The 24975-nt window shown below is 42.1% G+C and overlaps 1 protein-coding gene across 16 annotated transcripts in view; it reads right to left on the minus strand.

Moving 5' to 3' along the window:
• Positions 1 to 24975, minus strand: part of baz2ba (bromodomain adjacent to zinc finger domain, 2Ba) — a 563986-nt gene that overhangs the window by 149987 nt on the left and 389024 nt on the right. For all 16 annotated transcript variants that reach the window (XM_038789612.1, XM_038789617.1, XM_038789613.1 and 13 more), the window contains 6 exons: positions 22797 to 22905; positions 18667 to 18768; positions 15219 to 15429; positions 15048 to 15140; positions 14873 to 14934; positions 5885 to 5950 (listed from right to left, as the gene is read on the minus strand). In XM_038789612.1, coding sequence (XP_038645540.1) covers positions 5885 to 5950; positions 14873 to 14934; positions 15048 to 15140; positions 15219 to 15429; positions 18667 to 18768; positions 22797 to 22905 — 643 coding nt within the window. The remainder of the gene's footprint in view (positions 1 to 5884; positions 5951 to 14872; positions 14935 to 15047; positions 15141 to 15218; positions 15430 to 18666; positions 18769 to 22796; positions 22906 to 24975) is intronic.

Genomic DNA, 24975 nt, shown 5'->3' on the forward strand with positions numbered 1-24975 from the left:
CGTAATGCTTCCCTTTTTACTTGGGCTGCATCATTCAGAGATTTCATTGCTGTTATGCCTCGACACTTAAGATCAACCCACAGACTGGGCACCATGTTGCCTTCTCTTTCGGGGTCTCATCCACCCAGCCCATTCGGCCCGGCTCCTTGACAATCATCATACAAGCCCTTGCAGCCTGGAGCCACATCAACCTTATACCACAGACAGCAGACTAACACAGCACTAAAATCACTTTTAAACACAGCAGGCTTCAGGACAACCCTCACCAACCACAACCTCCATCCTGAAAACCACCCAACCAAATCCCCACCCCTGGAGCTGGCCAGCGGGCTCCATCCCCTTGGACTCCCTGGTCCTCAGCGGAGACAATGGCGCTCACGTCCTTCCTCCCTCTTGGAGGCCAAGGCACCTGGCTTCTGTTTTTAAAAAGCAGCAGTACTTCACGCCACTGTGACATTACACCTGATAGGTGGGAAGACTCATTGGGAGGTTGAAGATGCAGAGGAGGCGACTAGGGGCTTTTCACAGTAACTTCATTGAAGCCTACTTGTGACAATAAGTGATTATTATATTTTATTATCATACCCTGCAGCATGTTTATTGGTAGCTGGAGCTGATCCTCCGTTGGCTGGCTCCCATTACTGTCAATGGGATTTTCCATTGAATTCATCCCATGCCACTGGGAAACCTGAGGGCTTGCCATCAGCAGGACTGGAGGATCTCGCTGGCGAGAACGGCTAGAAGGTCCCCTTCAGCAATGTTAACCATGCTAAGTACATAGCGTATCTTATAAGTAGACGGTTGTTGCTTTTTTTTTTAAACAAAACACAATGATATTAAAGTAAGGTTAAATTGATAGAGAAAGTCTGAAATTTGTCTCCTTGCACACCTCCATTTAAGAAGCGCTCTTTCAGTTTGGGCCATAGTGTTTGTTGGCCAAATATTGGGGGTGGGGTTCTGTTATCTCTAAACTGGCCTAACAAACATATTGGGCAAGATTGTTTTCATTTATTTTGCTGATAAAGTAGACAAATATGAAAGATTTATCTTGCCCACACTGAACAATATCAGCAAGTCTTTGCATCTTCCATTTCTAGAGTTCCGTTTTAAAATAAATCGCCATCATTCTCCAACAAGCAATCAAATTTCAAAATTGCTGTATTTTAATTTGACTCTCCTTCAAGATTTAAGACCCAGAAAATTTTATATAGTGGGAATTTCATGCAAAATGTGTCAAGACATGCAAAGTGGTTGAATACTACTTCTGAGCCCTGCATTGCCTTTATATAATGGCCAGTGATTGTGAGAATCACATGGCGTTAACTGAGCAATTCCAGCTATTTTAACAGAGGGGTGGAATTATGATCATTAACTGTTCAACATTTATGGAAAATGTCTCTGTGAAAAGACGCAGAAAAGTTTGACGTGGGTACATAATGGCATAAATCACTCCTGCCATAATTTTCTGGAATTTCCACATCATCACATCATAATAATGGTGTACCCCATTGGTCCATTAAAACCGTAGCCAAGCTTTCAACAAATTCAGGAGATCCTAGGGTTTGAAGACATTATTTATATTAAACTTCACTAATTAAAATAATACTTAAAAATATGTCAAAACTGCACTTATTAAATCATACTTTAAATATTCAAGTCACTAACCTTGTCAGAATAGGGTGTACCTTAACACAGCCACCACAGGGACTGCAAACCCATATGAGGCACTATGTGTCAGGAAAACCTAAATGTACATACCCATTCAGATTTTCTTTACTCAGTTGATCAAAAGCTGTTTTAAATAATGATGCTTCCAGCAGTGCTCTAATGAGAAATGGCCCGAAGGAGTGTGTTCAGAAAAGGGAATCAAAATCAATGCAGCTGGTTCAAATTACTCTTCAAAAAGAAATTAGACAAGCATTATGACAATATCAACACTAGCAATGCTATCTCTTGTAATAAATTCGTCTTCAGAACAAAAGAGCCATATCATGTCTGTTCAAACACAGGGCGGTTCACAATTTCCGTAAAACAAGCGATCCAGTGAACAGAACAATTCGGTCTCATCGTCACAAGAGCAAAGTATTTTATATCACCTAAATTGCACACTATGCCTTGCACACTTCAATAGCATCACGTCTTTCAAAGGCTTCACATCTGCCTGTGGCCTAAGGGAATCTCCAAACATCAACATCTGTTGTACAAAAAACAAATTAATAGTCCAACTGACTAAATATGAATGAACTAAAGAGTATCAGGAATGATCAATGAGAAACAAGAAATTCAAGCAATTCAATCTCACTTTTCTCACATATAGCCATGAAAATTCGTTTTAAATTGGCAATACAATGTCAGACATACCTCCAAGAATGTTTACGGCGGTCTACCACTTAATCTGAAATCTGGACCCGAGTTAGAAATTTCCCTCCTGTATTTTGTGCCACCCATGGAAACATCTACTCCTCTACTAATACCACACTTCTAAAATTCCAACCGTCTGGCCTTTGGTCCTCTGTTTACATGGCATTTGCTGCAGCTAGTAATTGATACCATAATTCCCACTAAAATCATTACCGTCTCTCAACCTGGCTATTCCCCAGTAATGTGCTTATCTCTGCTTCCTGAAGTGCAAGGGGGAGACAGACTTGACAAGATATGGTGAATACCTACTTTAGCCATTAATTGGCATATCTGACGAGAACACTTGAAGCACCATCGAGTCCGGTTCTCATCCTTTAAATCTGCTTATTATTCTATGGTAATCCTGGAATGCAAAGCAAGCCCGCAGCTTCATTTTTCTTTTGCTACAAATAGGTTTCTTTTTTCTACTGCAAGCAGGTTTCTTTAACCTGTCTCTCTCCTGCCTTCTGTATCATCACCTCTAATATGAAGTGCAGGAAAAATATGAACTTCTTTGTCACCAAGATTGAGGCAATCCGATCAGCTGCCTCTGCTTTGTACCTCTCTTCCATTAACTAATTGGGCCAAAATTCCTTTAACTTTCCCTCAGTTCCCCTCTCTTTCAAAACTATTATCCCTTTCCTTAAAAATAACCCCATCATCCATCTCCAAACTTTCTTTCCTCTCCAAAGTCACTGAATGTGCAGTCACCTCCCAAATCTGTGCCCACCATTCCCAAAACTGCTTGCTTGATTCCCTCCAATCAAGTCTCTGCCAATACAAAGTGCCTCTTATCAAAGACATCCTATGTGACGATGGCCAAAATAATCTATGCCTCTTTGCCCTTCTCGAGCTGTCTACAGCCTTGGCACAGCTGACCACAGTATCTTGCTCCAATGTATTTCCACCGTCATCCAGCTGGGTGGCACTGCAATGGCAACTGTCTGAAACCAAATAAGACTATTTGCAACTGAAGGAACTTCTGACCATCATAAAGACTTCCTATTTCCGCCTCAGTAACATCATCAAACTCCACCCCTGCCTCAGCTCATTCATACCTCTGTCATCTCTGAACTTGACAACTTACCCCATGCCACCTCCCACCATCTGCAAAGCACATCAGGAGTGCAATGGAATATTTTCCACTTGCCTGAATAAGCACACCTTCAACAACACTCAGGAAGCGTGACACCATTCAGGAAAAAACACCCACTTGATCAATGCCTCATTCACCATCTTAAACATTAATTCTCTCCTGCACTGGTGCACAGTGGCAATAGTGTGCACAATCTAAAAGATGCACTGAACAACTCACCAAGACTCCTTCAACAGCAGCCCCATCACACACTATCCGGACTTGCATGCCATTCCTTCACAATCACTGTGTTAATAACTCTCTAACAGCACTGTAGCTGTGCCTTTATCACATGAACTGCAACAGTTCAAGAAGGTGGTTCATGATCACCTTCGCAAATGGGCAATAAGTGCTGGCCTTGCCCGCAATGCTCACACCCCATCAATAATTTTTAAAATAAAAATCTACCCTCTGTAAACTCAAGGTCATCCAAAGCTCTACTGCTCGTGTCCTTACTCAGATGTCGCATTCACCCATTACCACTGTTCTCACTGTACTACATTGGTACCCAGTAAGAAGTCTTACAACACCAGGTTAAAGTCCAACATGTTTGTTTCAAACACTAGCTTTCGGAGCACTGCTCCTTCCTCAGGTGAATGAAGAGGGATTCATGTCGCATTACATTCGTCCCCTACTATCTGGCATGAGCTTGCGAAATCCTACCAACTGTCCTGGCTTGAGACAATTCACACCTCTTTAACCTGGGGTTACCCCTATCTCTGGATCTGTAAAGACTCAATGATCTGCAAATGCTTGCATTCCAAGCATTGTCTGGCATCTTTGAATTTGTCGATTTATATGTTTCTGTAACATACCTCTTCATTCACCTGAGGAAGGAGCAGTGCTCCAAAAGCTAGTGTTTGAAACAAACATGTTGGACTTTAACCTGGTGTTGTAAGACTTCTTACTGTACTCACCCCAGTCCAACTCCAGCATCTCCACATCATGGTACCCAGTGGTAACACCTCAATTATAAAATTCTCATTCATGCTTTCAAGTCCTTTCATGGCTTCACCTCCCCTTATATCAGCAATTTACTCCCTCTGGAATATCTACAGTTAGGTGGCACTGCAAGTAAATCTGGCTTTGGGGCATCCCCAATTTTAATTGCACTTTAATTGTATCTTCAGCTGCCTGGGCCCTAAGCTCCGAAGTGCCTTCCCTAAACCACTTTCACTCACTACCTCTTTTCTCCTTTAGTGTACTCCTTAAAATCAACCTTTTTGACCATCTGGTCATCAGCCTCCTGTGGCTCGGTGTCAAATTTCTGCTTTACAGTGTTCCTACGAATATAATTTGGGGCATTTTGGGGTAAAGATGTCATATAATTGCAATTTGCTTTCGTTCATATGGGACACTCAGAATTTCCCACGATGATGATCATATTCTGCATGATAGAGATACAATGTGGAATTTTCAGCCTGTGAAGGTGGAAGTACAGTACCCAGTGTAAACCTCAACAATCAGTCACATGGCAAACAAGCATTCAAAAACGTAATTTTGGTCTTTGCAGAGGATTTCCTTCCAGCATTCTGGATAACCTTTAAACAGGTTGTAATGTTTGAGACATTTGGATGCTGAGCTGAGACACTGCAACCAGAGTCAGTCAGCTATCCGGGTCCATTTGGAATGACCACAAGCAGAAGGTGTTGGCCCATGGAGTAGCAACTACTGGAAACATTAACTTTTAAATAAGTACCAAAGCAAGAATTACAAAACCTACTATTTGGAAGAAGAGATAAAATATATTTTCAAATAATGTAAATAATCAAACCATTTTTTTTAATTGGGGAAGGAGAACATTAAATACTTACATTTTAAACAACTACTGCAAATCCAAAACATGAGGCAGAATGACAGATTTGTTACAGCACAGGAGGAGACCATTTGGCCAATCATGTCTGTGCTCACTCGCTTTAAGAGTAATTCACTTAGTGTCATATGGTCGCCTTTCCCCCATGGTCCATAACAAAACTATTTTGTAATATGTATTATAAGCAAGAGGGTTTAGAAGATCCTAGTCACTGTAAGTAATTTAGCAATTAGCCATAGTCCATAAAAGACCAGAAGCATCTCTCTCCTTTAGAGACAATTGATTATATATAGCTTGAGGGATACCACTCTAAGTGTGAGGCAAAATGAGGGGACAGGCTTCCATTAACTGCCATTGTACTCGGCAGAATTTAGAGCTGAATTAAAATTAAGAGGGCCAGGCAATATCACCTGCATTTTTGTTAGATTCTGGAATAGCCCTTACACAGGCAGTACTCGAGACAGAATCAAAACTTTAAAATCTACACATCACATCAAATTACTAATACACAAAAAAAAATCCACGAGAGATTCTACCTCTAGAATTTGCTGAGCTCTCAGTTCCTTTTCCATTCTTATTTGCTGAATTCTTTTGATTTTTTCCTGTAGAGAAACATGCACAGTATCAGCATTTTTTAAAAAAAGTGCAATAACTATTCTTAAAATTGAATAAACTAGCAAAAGATGTTAGTTAAGCAGATTGAAACTTATATTGTAGATACAAATGGACACAAATAATGCTTCTTTCAATACCTGACAAACTTAGCATCATATCTAGAGACTATAATTTCATTTGATGGAAGCTTATAAAATTATTTGGCGTATAGATAGGTGAACAGTTGGGAGGCTTTTTCCCAGGGCGGAAATGACAATTACAAGGGGGCACAGGTTCAAGGTGCAATAGACTTTGTGGCTCGGTGCAGGTGAGAACGGAAGGGGCAGCCATTTTGGTGGGTCCAGACAAGAGGGGAACCTGGAGGTAAGGAGAGTTTTCTTTCTGGTTGGGGTGGCGGGGGGGTTTGTTTTGGTGAACATATGCGTGTCCAGCTAGGACAACACAGAATTTGTTAGGAGGACATTGGCACCCATCCCGGACCTGGATTCATATCAATTGATAATGGAGGGGGCCACTTCAATTGCGTGTTAGATCCCAAGATTGATAGGTCAAGCCCCAAATCATTGACCAATGGGGAATGGCGAAGGACCTCGGGGTATTTATGGATCAGATTAGGAGGGGGGGAATCTGTGCAGGTTTAGGCATCCAGAAGAGAGGGAGTTTTCCTTCTTCTCCCACGTGCATCGGGTATACTCTAGAATAGACTTTTTTGTGGTGGGCAAATCAATGCTAAGGGGTATTGTGGGAGCATAATGTTCTATGTTCTATAATAGTGTAGAGGGACTTTAGAAGGGTTTCACAGGACGGTGCAACATCGTGGGCCGAAGGGCCTGTACTGCGCTGTAATGTTCTATGTTCTATAAATGCTGCGATTTTGATATTGGACCATGAGCTACATTATGTGAACGTGAGATTTGAAACTGGTCGAGCCCAGATGCCCTCGTGGAGGTTCAATTCGGCGCTCCTGGGGGACAAGGAATTCTGCAAGAAGGTGGCCTCAGTGATAGAAGACTATGTGGAGTTCAACCAAAATGGGGAGGTCTCACCCTCCATGTTTTGGGAGGTGTTGAATGCAGTGGTCCGGAGGGGTGGTTATATCCTATAAGACCCACAGGCAATATTAGGTAACTGTTGAATGTGGTAATGTCTAGCGGAAGTTATTATATCATTCGGTGCAAAGAAGGCTTTTGACCGGGTAGAATGGAGCTACTTGTTTGAGATACTATGCCGTTTTGGGTTTGGCATTGGACAACGTTCATTTTGTGGGTGTGATTGTCATATGCCGCTACCACAGCAAGTGTGAGGATGAACACCATGAGTTTGGGATATTTTTGGCTACATAGGAGCGCAGGTCAGAGGTGCTGCTGTCCCTGCTGCTGTTTGCGCTGGCTAGTGAGCCTTTGGCTATTGTGCTCCGGATGTCACAACTGTGGAAGGGCATTGAAAGGAGAGGTAGAGAGCAAAGTGTCATTATATATGGATGATCTGTTGTTATAAGTTCAATTCAACTGAAGTATATGGAGAAAATAATGGACCTATTAGGGAAGTTTGGTGCTTTTTCTGGGTATCAATTTAATGTGACAAAGAGGGAGGTATTCCCAGTGACATTCCAGGGGAAGAGTGCTAATTTGGGATTCAGGCTGGCCAACACATGGTTTTGGTATTTCAGGTGGCCCATGACGGAACAATATTCACAAGTGGAATATGGCCAAGTTGGTAGGAGTACAATGGGATCTGAAAAGGTGGGATGCCCTATTGCTGTCCTAAGCAGGGAGGGTGCAGACCATAAAGATGAACATTCTCCCGAGGTTTTGATTTGTTTCAAAACTGACATTCCTTCAAAAGGAGGGTAGATAAGTTAATCTCGGAATTTGCATGGCCTGGCAAGACGCAGAGGATTTGAAGGACTATTCTGCAGAGAGGAATGTGGGTTTGGGGGGGGGCTGCAATATTATTATTGGGCGGCAAATGTGGAGAAGTGCGACAGCTGGAGGGAGGGGGGAGGGTCGGAATGGGTAGAGGTGGAGAAGGCTGCTCCTATTCTCCCCCAGTTTATTACACTGATAGCCCGGTCATGGAATTGTCCCTCAAGATATGGAACCAGCTGAGGCAGCTCTTTGGAGTCTGTATGTATCTTACCTACGTCTGTACTGGCCCCAATATGAGGAAATCATAGGTTCATACCAGCAGGGATAGGCGCAGGGAAGGGGTAGAGCGGGTAAAGGATCTGTTCATGGAATGGAGGTCCACGAGGCTGAAGAGTTGCAGCGGAAGTACCAGCTGCCAGGAGGAAGTGAATTCAGATACATACAGGTGCAAGGCTTTGGGCACAAGGAGATTGCCTCTATTTGCGAAGGTATATTCCACTGGATATTGTTAACTCAGGATGAGCTCTTCTTACAAAAGGAGACAAGGACGTACCCACAACCGCCATGACAGACACTACTGGAAGACCTACTGGACGCAAGTATCCTAGAGAAAGGGAACTGTAGCGACATGTATGATTGACTGGTAGAAAGGGCCGACACCGTACTGGACGCAACAAGAAAGAAATGGGAGGATGACCTGGGGATTGAGATAGGGTGGGGACTCTGGAGCGAAACACTGCATAGGGTCAACTCCACCGCCACATGCGCAAGGCTCAGCCTGACGCAACTAAAAGTGGTACAGAGAGCCCACTTAACAAGAAACCGTATGAGTAAGTTTTTCCCGGAGGTGGAGGACAGATGTGAACGGTGCCAAGGAGGTCAGGCCAACCACACCCACATATTCTGGTCTTGCCCCAGACTTGTGGAGTACTGGACAGCCTTCTTCGAGGCTATGTCCAAAGTGGTGGGGGTGAGGGTGGAGCCATGCCCGATAGTGGCGGTCTTCGGGGTTTCAGACCAGCCAGATCTATTCCTGGGAGGAGGGCGGACGCCCTTTCCTTTGCCTCCTTGATCGCCCGCCGTAGAATCCTGTTTGGCTGGCAGTCAGCAGCACCACCCAGAGCTGCAGACTGGCTGTCCGACCTCTCGGAATCTCTCCAAATGGAGAAAATCAAATTCGCTATCCGAGGGTCAGACGACGGCTTCCACAGAACGTGGGAGCCATTCATGCAACTGTTCCGGGACATGTTTGTGGCCAACGAACAAGAGGAAGAATAGCCGGGTGACCAAGAATCAGGGGGAAAATGGACGGGAATAGGCGGAAGGTAGCCGGGGGGGGGGGGGGGGGGGGGGGGGGGGGGGGGCTACGGGTTCGTTATGGGGGTTTGTTCACATGGTTCTATGCTTATTTCTTTTTCTTGTTAATTTATTGTTTTTGTATTGGAGGGGAGGCATTACTGTTTTTCTCTGTTGTGATAAAATTTGTTGTTGAAAACTTGAATAAAAATTATTTAAAAAAAAAACTCAGGATGAGCTGGGAGAAGCGAAGATTCCAGGTATTAGTGGATGGCTGCTGGGAATGGAGGAGGCACCATTGGAGGTGATAAGACAGAAATGGGAGGAGCTGGGATAGAGCTAAATTATGCACTGGGTGAATTCAACATCATCCTGTGCCAGGATGAGCCTGATACAGTTTAAGGTGGTGCACAGGGCCCATATGACTCGAGCTCGTATGAGTAGTTTCCTCCCCGAGGTAGAGGACAAATGAGAGGTACGAAAGACGGCCTGCAAATCATATGTTTTGGGCTTGCCCACAGCTAGGGGGATTCTGGACCATGATCTAAAAATATATTTAAAAAAATACTTCACACTGTCTCATCAGTGGATACTTCATAATCCAGGAACAGTCCAAAGCTATTCTCCCATTTGCCCTATCCCAGCCGATTACTTCCACTTCCAAAACTGACGTTTTTGGCGAGGGATTAATTGGAAAATCCTCCCTCTAGCCAAAACTAGGTGAATCATCCAGTTTAAACACTCACAAACTTGGTCTCATCAATTTAAGCACTAGCTTCCATCTGCATCCTACACAGTGAATAACAAGAGACTTGCTGCCCCTATCATTTCACTCGGATTCTTGCAGACTGACCCTGTCTGTGAGATTCAGTAATATTTTTTAGGAAAACCTGCAACCAGATCCTACAATGGTTTCCTATGGAACTTTACTCTCTTAAAGTGCATTACCATGGCAATGTGGATCACATTGTCCTTACATTCAGATGGAAATCCTGATGAGCTATTCTCTAAATTCCATTCGATCTTGAAATAGATAGTTTTAAAATATAACCATTTGCAAAACCTGGCATTCCTAACACCTCCCTGGGACTTGGCGATGAAGGGCTGGCTTTTCATCTTAGAAGCGGGTAGATGGAGTCAAGAAATTTCTCGGTTCGGGTCCCTTACATTAGTGCTCAGGAAAGAAAACGCATTGTTTTACCTTAGTCACTATTGGCATAAAGCAGTCTCTTTAGAACATACAGTGCAGAAGGAGGCCATTCGGCCCATCGAGACTGCACTGACCCACTTAAGCCCCATCCCCGTAACCCAATAACACCTCCTCACCTTTTTTGGTCACTAAGGGCAGTTTATCATGGCCAATCCACCTAACCTGCATGTCTTTGGACTGTGGGAGGGAACCGGAGCACCCGGAGGAAACCCATACAGACATGGGGAGAACGTGCAGACTCCGCACAGACAGTGACCCAGCAGGGAATCAAACCTGGGACCCTGGCGCTGTGAAGCCACAGTGCTAATCACTTGTGCTACTGTGCTTCCCAGATTACATAGAACATAGAACAGTACAGCACAGAACAGGCCCTTCGGCCCTCAATGTTGTGCCGAACAATGATCACCCTACTCAAACCCACGTATCCACCCTATACCCGTAACCCAACAACCCCCCCCCCCTTAACCTTTACTTTTTAGGACACTATGGGCAATTTAGCATGGCCAATCCACCTAATTAGGTCAAGCATGAACCAGAGAAGTATGAAAACTTTATGCTCTCCTAACATAGTCCTACTCAAACAAAACAAAATAGCTTCCCAGGATGTAATGATGTGAATATATTTCCTATATTTGACTTTTCTGTGAACTATGAAGTAGACCAGCAATGAGTGGCAAACTATGGACAGGTTTATGATGTGATTTTCATGCATTGCATGAAAAAGTTGGTTAAAGCTGGCCAGACTCATTTCCTTTAGGATCTTCACTGCTGTAGAGGAGACATCAGCACACACTAAATTAAAATCAAGTGATTGCATCCATCCATCTCGGGAAGGACTATACCCAGGGTGTATGTCACTTCTGGATTTAACATAGCCTGTTGTGGTTGTAGAGGCCGATTCACAAGTTGGACTCTGTGGCTGGCACAGATAAATTAATAATTGGCCCGACATCAACTGATGTTTTTTTCCTTCTGGTGGACTCTCTTTTCTACCATCTGGTCATATATTTTCTCCTCTTTTGCCATGCCTTATCTGTCTGCTCATCTCCAGGTGTTCAGTCAACAGCAAGGACTTCCCATGCATCAACTCCAATCAACACAGTTGGATACATGGGGCTCCAATAAAATCAGATAAAGCAGCTGAAAGTGCTATATGGTTAGCCCAATGTTCCACACAGTTCATTACTATTTTGACAGTTACCTGGTAGGCTGAAAACTGGAATTCGGAGGTCATTGTTTCATCATAACATGTGATGCGGCACATAAAAATCAGTGATGATAGAAAACACACAATAACCCAAATTATAGAGAACAAGCAGTTATCAAGAAAGAACAGTACGATATTTTTGTTCAGCAAAGGAAATATTGATGTAACGCAAAAATGGTGCAACAAGAAACTGCAATTTTGGCTTTTAAGGCTTGCCCTTACAAATAGTTCAACGTGCAATGTGATGGACAGTCCAATTTATTCATTCTTGGGCTATTAATTTAGTAAACCTTCTCTGAACTGCTTCTAATGCATTTACGCCTTTCTTTAAATGAGGAGACCAATGGTACTCCAAATCTGGTTTTACCTGCTTCCTATACAACTGAAGCATAACCCCCACTCTACTTAGATATTCAATTTTCCTCACAATAAATGCTAACATTCTATTCACAGCGCCAGGGACCTTGGTTCGATTCCCGGCTTGGGTCGCTGTTTATGCAGAGTCTGCACGTTCTCCCCATGTCTGTGTGGGTTTCCTCCGGGTGCTCCGGTTTCCTCCCACAAGTCAGAAAGACGCACCGCTAGTGAATTGGACATTCTGAATTCTCCCTCAGTTTATCCGAAGAGGCGCCAGAGTGTGGCAACTAGGGAGTTTCACAGTAACTTCATTGCAGTGTTAAGCCTACTTGTGACAAGAACAAAGATTATAAGCTTTTCTAATTACTTGCTGCACCTGCATACTAGCATTTTGTGATTTTCATGCACAATGACACCCAGGTCCCTCTGAATCTCTGCAATCTCTCACTATTTAAACAATATGCTTCTTTTTTATTTTTCCTGCCAAAATGGTCTATTTCCCATTTTACACATTTACTCCATTTGCTAGATCTTTGTCCACTCATGTAACCTATCCATGTCCCCTTGTAGCCTCCCTATGTTCTCTTCTCAATTTCTGCTCACTCCTTGTATATTCATAGCAGAGGGTCCACCTGGTAGTTAACCGAAATTAGCAGAGAAAAAAAATCAGGAGTTCTCAAATTACTACATCCACTATGGATTGGTTGGTTTCTCCACCCGTCAACCTTAATCCTCTTGAAACAGTAAGAAGTCTTACAACACCAGGTTAAAGTCCAACAGGTTTGTTTCAAACACAAGCTTACCCCTGCCAGGGTAATCTCTGCAAGACATGCCAGATCATCGACATGGACACCACCATTACACGTGGAAACACCACCCACCAGGTACGCGGCGCATACTCGTGCGACTCGACCAATGTAGTCTACCTCATACGCTGCAGGAAAGGATGTCCCGAAGCGTGGTACATTGGCGAGACCATGCAGACACTGCGACAACGAATAAACGGGCATCGTGCGACTATCAACAGGCAGGACTGTTCCCTTCCAGTTGGGGAACACTTCAGCAGTCAAGGACATTCAGCCTCTGATCTCCGGGTCAGCATTCTACAAGGAGGCCTTCAGGAGACGCGACAACGCAAAATTGCTGAGCAAAAACTTATAGCTAAGTTCCGCACGCATGAATGCGGACTCAACCGGGATCTGGGATTCATGTCGCATTACATTCGGCCCCCACCAACAAGCCTGGACTTGCAGAGGCCTACCGACTGAACTGGCTTGGGACAATTCACACCTCTTTAACCTGGAGTTACCTCTCTCTCTGCATCTTTGATGATTTGATTGCCTGCAGGTGCTCGCATTCCGGGGCATCTCTGACTGTGTCTATATAAACATTTCTGGAACAAGCCTTTCCATTCACCTGAAGAAGGAGCCGTGCTCCGAAAGCTTGTGTTTGAAACAAACCTGTTGGACTTTAACCTGGTGTTGTAAGACTTCTTACTGTGCTCACCCCAGTCCAACGCCGGCATCTCCACATCATGGCTACCTCTTGAAACAGCACCCAGATCTTTACCTACTGAACTCTCACACACATTAACTTGTGACTTATTGCGGTGCTATCTGATATTAACAGTTGCAGGATCCTGGAAAAAAAAGACTAAAAGCCTGCTGAACTGAGAAAAATAGGTAGCACTTTCTTGCTGTTTGAGGTAATCCACTTTGCAACAAGAAATGTCTTAAATATTCTTATTTGATTTTAAATCTCCCCATATATCCATTACACTGAAGAGATAGGCAAATTCTTCAACTTTTGAAACTTCTTTAATAATTCTCAGCTGACGTTAAGCTTTTCAGCATTTAAAAAAACTAGCTGAGATTTCTCATGATCTTTCATAGAAAAGTTTAATCTGGTACGTTTTTACTCAACTTATTAAATCTTGAAACATTTGCCTTTTTTCTCCTCAATTCTCATGTATTTGCTTTGTTTGGCCCTTGTTCTGCACTGTAACCAATAACTATTTGTCGATGTACTGTTTGTCAATGTACTCTGTCGATTATTCTTTTTGTCTACTATGTACATACAGTGTACGTTCCCTTGGCCACAGAAAAATATTTTCACTGTACTTTGGTACATGTGACAACAAATAAATCCAATCAATCAAAAAATCAAATTCCTTTTCAAATTCTTCACATTTTAAATATTTTGTCACATTTCAGTTATACAGATTCAAAAAAATGATTTAGCTTAAAATCTGATGGCCTTTAAATATATCACTGAATTCTTATCTAATAAGCACGCATGTGAATGAAATGGAACATTAAAATATCTAAAAGCTAGCAACCCATTCTGGGTGTGACCAATACAATGGTACTTGTTAGCCAAAAGCTCAGAGCAAATAAAACAACATTGATAAAAGTTGCAGAAACAGATTTGTGCATCAATAGTCTAACTTTGCTGCACATAGTATTATTTTATTTTAAATGTATTTTTAGTAAATTGTGAGACACAAAATTGATACCAAAAGCTCTGATACATGAACCACAAAGCAATGAAAGCAAAATCTCAAATTCTTCAGGTAAAACAGGACTTTGGAAAACAACTATGGAATCCGTAAAAAAAAAAACTGTTTAGGATACATGGATGAACACTGCACTGAAAAATACAGAAAAGGCACAAATACGTGAAATACCATTTGGTAATCCAAAGGCAGCTACTTCCAGAAATCACAGGTCAATATATTAACTGTACATATCCATCACAATTCATAACAGAAGCTGCAGTAGTGGCATAAAGACAAACCTCCCTCTTGGCAGTTTTAAGTTCCATTATAGTTGAAATACCACCGAAAGCGTGGGATAAAACTGCTTGCCTTGAGAGCGTAAAAATATAAATATGAGACAAAAATACTACTCAAAGGCACAAGAGAGATAATTTGGTAAATGTTAAAAGCAGCAAATTAAACATATTAGAGTACCTGCTGTCTCATCATCTTCAGTTGTTCCTTTTGTTTCCGTTTTTCTTCTGCTGCCATTATTGCTGGAAAGAATATTTGCCCAGTAAATTCAGCAGGTCTAAACAAACAATCCAAAAATCTGTAACCGTTTTGTACAGTAGGTGACAACCCCAATAAAAAAAATTTCAGTACTTACCTTGTTGTTTTCTAGCTTCTTTAGCTTTCTGTGCCAATGCTTGCTTTTCTAGTTTCTGCATCATCTTTAATTCTGCTGCTTTCTTTGCATATGCTGAAAACATTTCAAAATAAAATCAAGTAATTGACTTTTAATAATGATACGTAATGTATCCAACTTATACATGCTTACCTTGAGCTTCCAATTTTCGTAACAGTTTTGCATCACTGTTCCTTTGGAAATCTGGTCTTGCAATATTTGGTGGCCTGCCTTTACGACGTCTCACTTTCGATTCGTCTCTAGCACGCTGTTTTTCTGGATTTGGTGGACGTCCTCTCCGTCCTTCCATTGCCTTTATTTTTGGCATTATTTCCTCGTTTTTTAAATGGCACCACTGCATACCCTGAAATGATGTTTAGCAGGATTTTTTATGAGTCTAAACTGAGATTTTTTAATAATAAATTGTATTAAACCTAATGTACAGCATAGCTAATGTGTCCACTTTTATTAATGTAGTATTCGTCATTCTTTCACTTAAATTATGTTCCATAAATCATTTATATGTTGATTTGCATCACAAACAGGAGATGCACATAAAAGAGATGCAAGTGCATTCCAATCACTCAAGTTTGATTTCACTGCACTTACCTCTCTTTGAAGTGGTAAATGTTTACAGACATTGAGGTTTCACCACATGGGCAACTGGACCATGAAGGGATGTGAATGGATCAAAGCTGCAGATCGTTTGTAGAAGCTGTCAATCAAAGACCACTACTGGAAAGCTTTGAATGGCTTTCAACTAATGGATCTATGGGAACCAGATGCAGGCACAGTTGCTCACCTTCCAGGAATGGACACGTGGAGCTGCAAGGTATTACAACTATAATGCCTTCCACTGCCCCTAGCTGGACTGCTCTCTAGCTTCCAGATAGGGGTCCTTTTTAAGGGGGAGGGATCCCCATAGCAGGGGTTCCCTGTGCGGGGTGGTTCCCTGGAGAAGGGGGTTGGCCCTATTACAGGAGTCCCTGGGGGTGGGGGGTGTCCCAGTTCGGGTCACCCCGTATTTGGGGGTCGCGTACCCAGGCAATCCAGTAGCGGGGCTGCTGTGGGAGGTTGGAAGTGGTGTGACTTGCAGTGGGGAGGTGGCCCAATAGTGGGATTCCCTGGGAAACCCTCGTATTCCACGCCATGCCTAAATTTGCATGGCATGAAACACTGAATTGCATCCTGCTTTACGACCCCAGGGGGTTCGTAAAACTGGTGCAATTCAACTCCGACGGGAGCACATAGTCTCCCAAATGAAGAATTCCACCTTATTTCAAAATAGCATCACTAAGAAGGAATTGTAGGTGTCTCGCAACTGAAGATAATGCTCAGACAGCCGTGCTAAAATGTACCTGTTTGCATCCTAATTCAATTGGTGGCTGGTAAAAGTGCAAAGATTAAAGAAAAACAAAGAACTTGCATTTATACAGAACCTTTTAGGACATTCATAAATAAGCTTTACAATCAATTAATTATTTCAAAAGTGCAAACACCATTGTTAAGTACGCATAAGGAGCAGCACATATTTTCACAGCAAGATCCCATAGCCAGCAGTGGGATAAAAAATTACTTTTTGTTTTGGTGTTAGTGAACAGATAATTGTTGGCTTAGGCACTTCAAGAACTGTAACCCTTCTGCACTGTAAATTCTATGAAATTCTATAAGAACCCATCATGCCCTTTATAAAATCTTTAACAGATAGACAAGCCCAAATGAACACTTATCTGAAAGATAACACCGCCAACAAAGTGCCATTCCTTAGTCTGGGTTGACTCTGGGCAGTACTTTGTGGGACTTGCACATATGACTTTTGACTCAGAATCTCAAGGGTAATAAGCTGATGCTTATTAATATTAATCATTTTTAATACTAAGTTTATACTGAAAAGACCTGCCTACTCTTTCCTAAGATTTTCTAAATCTGCACAAGTGACCTAAAATTAGGGCAATATTAGGGATCATGGATCATAATATATATGATTGACAGCAAAAATGAACAGGAAAACAATTTCTATCTACTACTGGCACATGATTTTGATGCATATTCTCCATAACATTTCAAGTAATGAAAGCTTGAAGTAAAAAAAAAAGAAATTCAGCTGTGAAGCATTCATAGAATCACAGAATCCCGACGGTTGAGGAGGCAATTCAGCCCATCTGCACCGACTCTCCAAAGGAGCACCCTACCGAGATCCACACACCCACCCTATCCCTGTAATCCCAACTATTGATTGCCACCCTGATCCAAAATAATGTTCATATGTTATTGCTTCAAATGAAACTAGAGTTAAAAATGTAATTTATGAAATGGGAAAAGAAGGGGATTAAGACTCTAGATTTGTTTCCTCGGGGTCGATTTGCAGGATTGGGGGAGCTGGAAGCGAAGTATGGGCTGGAGCAGGGAGAAGTGTTTAGGTATATGCAGGTTCGGCACTTTGCCAGGAAGGAGATACAGAGTTTCCCGGAGGAACCGGCCTCCATGTTGTTGGAGGAGGTGCTGGCGGCAAGTGGACTGGAGAAGGGGACAGTGTCAGTGGTATACGAAGATATGTTGGAAATGGATAAGGCACCACTGGAGGGGTCAAAGCGAAGTGGGAGGAAGAATTGGGAGAGGTTATAGAGGAGGGGGTCTGGTGTGAGCTGCTCCGGAGAGTGAATGGCTCCACCTCGTATGCGAGGTTGGGGCTGATACAGCTGAAGGTGGTGTACAGGGTACACCTCACGAGGGCAAGGATGAGCCGATTCTTTGAAGGGGTAGATAATGTGTGTGAATGTTGCGGGGGAGGGGACTCCGCTAATCACGTTCATATGTTTTGGTCCTGTCCAAAGCTTGGGGAGTACTGGAAGGAGGTGTTTAGGGTAATTTCCAGGGTGGTGCATGTGAAGCTGGACCCGGGTCCCCGGGAGGCCATATTCGGGGTGTCCAGGGATCCAGGGAGATCTGTAATGATTTGATTACCTGCAAATGCTCGCATTCCAAGCATTGTCCAGCATCTCTGACTTTGTCTATATAAATGTTTCTGGAACATACCTCTCCATTCACCTGAGGAAGGAGCTGCGCTCCAAAAGCTCGTGTTTGAAACAAACCTGTTGGACTTTAACCTGGTGTTGTAAGACTTCTTACTGTGCTCACCCCAGTCCAACGCCGGCATCTCCACATCACAATATTAAGGCACTGACTTCATGCTGGGAATGATTTATAGGCACTAACATGCTCACGTACCTTGCTCAAGCAAGCACTTTTAATATATACTAGCCTACAGTTAGAGGCCTTATAGCCAAACAAACCCTCTCCACCCAGACATGCATAGCTCCATGAGGAGTCAGCGGATATCAACCAGCAGGAAATCCTGGACACTTTTCACTACCTGTAGCTGAGGTAGTGAGTATACTTGATTTCCCCACCCGGGCTGACATTGGCAATAGCATAAACCAGAGTTTAAAACAGAGATATTCCTAGTTTGTATTTCTCAGTCCCCCATCATGAAGTATATTGACTTCCTGGTTGAGGGAAAAGACCATCTAAGGTTTACAATTAATGAAAACCAAAGTCAAAATACATGCCAGTAATTATCTGTAATTAAAACTACCATTACCTGAGGCCCATCTCTGGCTTCATAGAAGTCACCAACCTTCATTTTTGAACTGAAGCTAAAATTATCCCGAGTGATGTCTGCAATTCCATTCCTTGTAAGGTACTACAGGAAAAAAATAAATGCAAAGAATACTTAAAGATCAACAGCGACAGTGCTTTTACTGATTGTTTAGATATTTACAATGTGAGTGATTGGATACATTTTGTTTAAAGAATGAGGCATTATCGATTAAGTGTCACAGGGAAAGTGTTACAGGGACGAAGCATGAAACTTACAGGAAATAAATGTGATAGTTACATGCTATACCTATACTTAATAAAAAAGAAATCATTTACATGTATTGGTAGATCTCTCATTTGAATGAATCAGAGTAGACATTATTTTAGAACAATATAATTTTTAATGCCATTTAGAGCATTAAATGTTGCGCACTATCCTAAATAAATCATTATTGGAGTAAATGGTATTCTGGATTTTTACTGATGTTGCGGGGATGTAATTCCATACTAATATCCAATATTCTGTGAAAACCATGAATGAGAAACCCTCAATGGCTAATATTTGCCATTACTGAAGAAAATAAGTTGTACACATTTTGAGGCTTCTTGGTTTTGGCAGTAACGGGGTAGTCACAGATTGCTGCAACTGCGCTTTGATAAAACTACAATATGAGACCTGGAGTGACGATATACTGTTTGCTAGTGCATGACAGCATGGGGTCTGTCGGTGTGTAACTGTGGAACAGAGCCCTGAATTTTAATACAAAAAGGTACGTAAATTTCAGAGTAACAGTAGCTACCTCGGGCTCAATTTTGATGGGATAAATAAGTTGTTTTTGACAAAATCTTTCAAAACAATTTGAAGTGCCCAATTCCCCCCCCCCCCCCCCCCCCCCCCCCAATTAAGGTGTAATTTAGCACGGCCACCCAAACATCTTTGGGTTGCGGAGGCAAGACCCACTGCAGACTAGGAGAGAATGTGCAAATTCCACATGGACAGTGACCTGGTGCAGGGATCGAACCTGGGCACTCGACGCCGAGAGGCAGCAATGCTAACCACTGTGCTACCCGAGTTTTGACAAAATCTTGCTCATATCTTCTACCTGTAGTCAGGGAAGAGCATGGGCAGAATAGTGTGTGGGCATGGAGTAGGAGTGTCAGGTCAAGTACATGTGCAAATGTCACATTTAATCTATGCCACTGATGTAGAAAGGATATCAACTTTGAGATAAGGCATGATAGTTTCATGCTCAAATTAAGAGATTCTCTGAAGTTAACTCAATAAAATTTGCAGACATATGCAAAGAAATTTCAGTAGGCTACTACAGAGTCATGAACACAGTCCAGTCCATCACGCAAGCCCGCCTCCTATCTACACCTCCTGCTGCCTTGGGAAAGCAGGCAACATAATCAAAGACCCCTCCTACTCTCTTCCAACCTCTTCCATCGGGCAGAAAATAGAAAAGTTTGAGAACACACACCAATAGATTCAAAAACAGCTTCTTCCCCGCTGTTGCCAGACTCCTGAATGGTCCTCTTATGGACAGAACTGATCTTTTGATGCATCTTCTTTAGTTGTAGCACCACATACCATATACTTCACCCGCTGTCTATGTTTATGTATTGTCATTATGCATCCTCATGTATTTATCATATGTTCTATGTGTTCATGTATGGAACGATCTGCCTGGACTGTACGCAGAACAATACTTTTCATTGTACCTCAGTACATGTGACAATAAATCTAACTATATGGTGACATCAATGTAAAACAAAATCCTAAGTTTGATCAACGAGATATAATCAAAATAGATGCATTTGTAAGACTGGTAATATAAACACAAAAATGTGTAACTTTTAAAAATTATAAATACTTAACACTTGATTTTAAGGATACAATTATTAAAGTCATGAGACTTGCAAAATGCTGTTTTCTCAGACAGGCTGGAAAGATAATATGAACTTCTAGACCTTATGTTAACCTTGACTGAAGAAATTAATAGGCCTTTATTCAATTTGTCTCAATTATAAATGACAGCAATTATTGTTCGACACTTAGGTTAACGCAAGGTAAGAGATATAGCTCAAGAGAAGATATTGATTTAAGATTAAGACATGCAAAATTAACTAAAACCAATGGATTAACTCTTATTTCAATATTTACAAATTCTAGACCCAATGGCTATTTTCAACAACCTAGCTAAGGTGGATATACAATGTCTTTGAGATATAAAATAAAGGTCTTGAGAATCCATCTTGGGTTAACATGGGGTGGAATTTACCAAGCAGCCTGCCGTGTGTTTTTCAGCTGCAGAGTCGGCCTGCAAGTGTAATTTTCTGGTCCCGTCGTTGTCAATGGGATTTCCCGTTGACTGTACCCCTCGTCGCTGGGAGACCCACACACCTTCGGTGGGATCAGAATATCCCGCTGGTGTGAACAACTGGAAAAGCTTGCCCATGTTGTCCATGTTTTTGGAGTCTTCACCTCATGCCTTGGTCTGAGGAGGGTGGTGAGATTTGTGTTCAATTGCTAGAGTTAAGCTTTCACCGCTTACTGTTAATTGCTGCTAACTACTGTTAATTGACACTGTGCTTTTTATCTTTCTGATTTTTTAACTTTTTAATGCAAGCTTTCTGAATTCACCACTTAAAAGTATTCACTCTTGCCATGTGGTTAGGTCCTTCGAACCTGATGCAATTTACAATTGGATGGTTATTGCAAACAAGTAAGCCCCATAAATCTTTGTTAACAGGCATGAGGGGATGAGTGCCAGGGCAAGTGCATGTGCATATAGCTCATCTAAAATGTCTACATCTGTGCCAATGCTGTAGAAAAGGATATATGCTAAGTACTGTCAACTTATTTGTTTTTATCATTTATTTATTTCTGTCTTCAACAGCTGTTAATAATTACAATGTGCTAAAATTCAACTTGAGTTTTTTTTAAAAAACATATCAACTCCGAGATAAGGCATGCCCAGTTTGAGATTTTCTCTTAGTTTATTGACCATAACTTGCATACATTGCGGAGTTAATGTAAAAAAAGTTGCAAATTTGATCAAAGAGATGTAATCAAAATAAAACTGTAACTAGTGTGTAATCAGTTAAATCATTACTTATTTGTCACCGTCACACACAAGCAACCTCTGCATTTGAAAATACAATTTGAACTTTACCTGAATAAAACTTTTGAAATTTAACTTTTAACGTTTCTACAAAAATCTTGAAATACAATTTGTAGAAACAGATGAATGCTGCAAAGAATTCTCCAATAGTTTGGCTGATACATCCTGGGAAATTATGTACACTACACAAGCTCAGACAGCAATCATCAATAGTCACTTTATGAGCAAAAATATTGGAAGAGAAATTATTTGATGTAGCGTTGCATCTACTCCAACTTACATCAATACCCATGGGGTAAGAAGTGTCACAGGCCATGGCCTGCGGAGCGTTCTCCATTGATACAATTAAAGAACAACGTGCAGGTATTGGCCCACGATGCTGCCTACACACAGGGATTTTACATAGTTTACATGGTGTTGCAAACTGTACCTTTCTCCATTAGGTTGGAGTACAGGCTTTTGGGAAGGGTAAAGACCTTCAAGCAAAAATGATGACATTATAATGGAAAAGGCAATTCAATGTTAATCATATTATTGTGAAATAAGTTAATATTTTATTGTTTTAATTTTGCTTAAACATATTTTGGACAAGAATAATTTTAGTAACTGAGAAATTATGGCAGAATTTTTGAGAAATTATTTTGAGTGACAGTATAAGCTTAGTGGCATAACAGAGCAATGTTACCACTTAACATTGCAATCCCAATTAGGCAACTGTCTACTGGCATTACAAGTGATTGTTACAAGTTAGTGTTCACATTTTAACCTAGGATTTCCCATTAGAAATGGTACATCATGATACAGGAAATATGTTTTTCTGTGGAAAGGAAATGCATGCCATACAAAATATTCAATAATACTAAAACAAATACAAATAAAATATTAAAATTAGTAGAACTCATTAAATCCAACTATTTTACCTGTAAGCTACAATTCTTCTTCAGCAATTTCAGATTCAACAAGATTTGAGACAACATAACATTGTTAAATCAGTTTCAGGAATTACCTTTATTACTTCAGGGTACTGACGAAGTTTCTTACCACAGGGAGCATAATAAATCACCTCTCCCTGGAGACGGCCACCAAGAGTCTTAATTCTGGTCTCTCTTTGCCACCTAATCAACAAAGAAATTCCATTCATTTTAAATGACATGGGGCAACATTAATCAGATTCTCTAATGTGTTTTAATTTTAATTAGCATAATTAGTGTTTCAGACAGTAATCTTTAATACTGTCAGAGATCAGCAAAACATTTGCGGTCAAATTAATATCTTTCTTACTACAGTACTTCTTGAAATAAAGGATCAACAGCATCAAAACTTCTCACTCTACATAAAACTGTCCATGTGTAAAAACAGACCGAGGAATATAAATAAAAATATTGTCAAGAGCCTGATCCTGTGACTAATAGTCTTAGAATATGAAAGTCTAATGGGATCTGTTTTTTTTCCTGAATTGAAAGTTGAAAGTCAAACGAGTCATAAAGTTATAGATGTTTACAGCATGGAAACAGGCCCTTTGGCCCAGCTTGTCCATGCCGCCCAGTTTTGATACTAAGCTAGTCCCACTTGCCCGCATTTGGCCCATATCCCTCTATACCCATTCTGTCTATGCAACTGCCTACTGTTTTTTAAAGGAAAAAATTGTACCCGCCTCTACCACTGCCTGTGGCAGCTCGTTCCAGTTGCTCACCACCCTCTATGTGAAGAAGTTTACCCTCTGGTCTCTTTTGTATCTCTCCCCTCTCATCTTAAACCTATGCCCTCTAGTTCCAGACTCCTCTACTTGTGGGAAAATATGCTGATTATATACCTTATCTATGCCCGCCATTATTTTATAGACTTCTATAAGATCACCCCAAAGCCCCTTACACTCCAGGGAAAAAAGTCCCAGCCTATCCAGCCTCTCTTTGTAGCTCAGCCCATCAAGTCCTAGTAGCATCCTCGTAAATCTCTTCTGCACTCTTTCTAGTTTAATAATATCCTTCCTATAATAGGGTGACCAGAACTAAACACAGTATTCCATATGCGGTCTTACTAATGTCTTGTACAAACTTCAACAAGACGTCCCAACTCTATTTCCTTGAAATCTGCCCGTTCAGCCACAGCCAAATGAGAGAGGGAATGGATAAGAGAACCCAGTGCGGAATGGGTGAGGCTGGAGGAACCCTCCTGCAAGAGAACAAACCTCTGGGCATTTGCCACGGCAGTGTTCCCATCCCTCCCAGCAAAATACATATCCTGTCCAGTGATGGTAGCCACATTGAGGACATGGAACCAAATAAGGCAGCATTTCGGTCTAACCAAGATGTCTTCCTTGGCCCCCACCTGCGGCAACCACAAATTCCCACCAGCCATGCTAGACACCACCTTTAAGAAAATGGAGACAGGACAGGGGGATGCTAGCAGTCAGGGATATTTACACAGGGGACAGACTCGCGACCTTGGGTGAACTGACAGAAGACCTGGACCTACCGAAAGGACTGGAACTCAGGCACTTTCAAATTAACCACTTTCTCCACAAGGAGACGGAAAGTAACCACAAGGCAGCGAGAGACACATTCCCGGAAGAGCTAATAAACATGGACATGGGGGGGGGGGGGGGGGGGGGGAGAGAGAGAGAGAGAGAGAGAGAGAGAGAGAGAGAACTGTGGGGACATTTATGGACGGTTGCTGGAAAGGGCAAGAAAACCACTAAACAGAGCCAGGCGAAAATGGGAGGACAAACTGGGGACAGTGGGTTGGGAACTCTGGAGCGAAGCACTGAGTAGGGCCAATTCCAGCTCCTCCTGCGTTAGACTACGCCTTGTGCAGTTCAAAGTGGTGCACAAAGCTCACCTAACCAGAACCCGAATGAACAGGTTCTTCCCGGAGGTGGAGTGTAAATGTGTAAGGTGCCAGGGAGGCTCGGCCAACCACGTTCACATGTGCTAGGCCTGCCCCAGACCTGCCGGGTTCGGGACAGCCTTCCAAGGTTGCGAAGGTGGGAGTCGAGCTATGCCCGACAATGGCAGTCTTCGGGTTTTCGGAACACCCAGAACTACATATAGGGAAGAGGGCCGATGCCCTGGCTTTTGCTTCCTCAATTGCATGCTGGAGAATCCTGCTCAGCTGGCGATCTGTGGCACCATCCACAGCTGTATACTGGCTGGCAGACCTATCTCTACCTGGAGAAGATCAATTAC

Source organism: Scyliorhinus canicula, chromosome 2 (genome assembly GCF_902713615.1).
Source record: "Scyliorhinus canicula chromosome 2, sScyCan1.1, whole genome shotgun sequence".
NCBI lineage: Eukaryota > Metazoa > Chordata > Chondrichthyes > Carcharhiniformes > Scyliorhinidae > Scyliorhinus > Scyliorhinus canicula.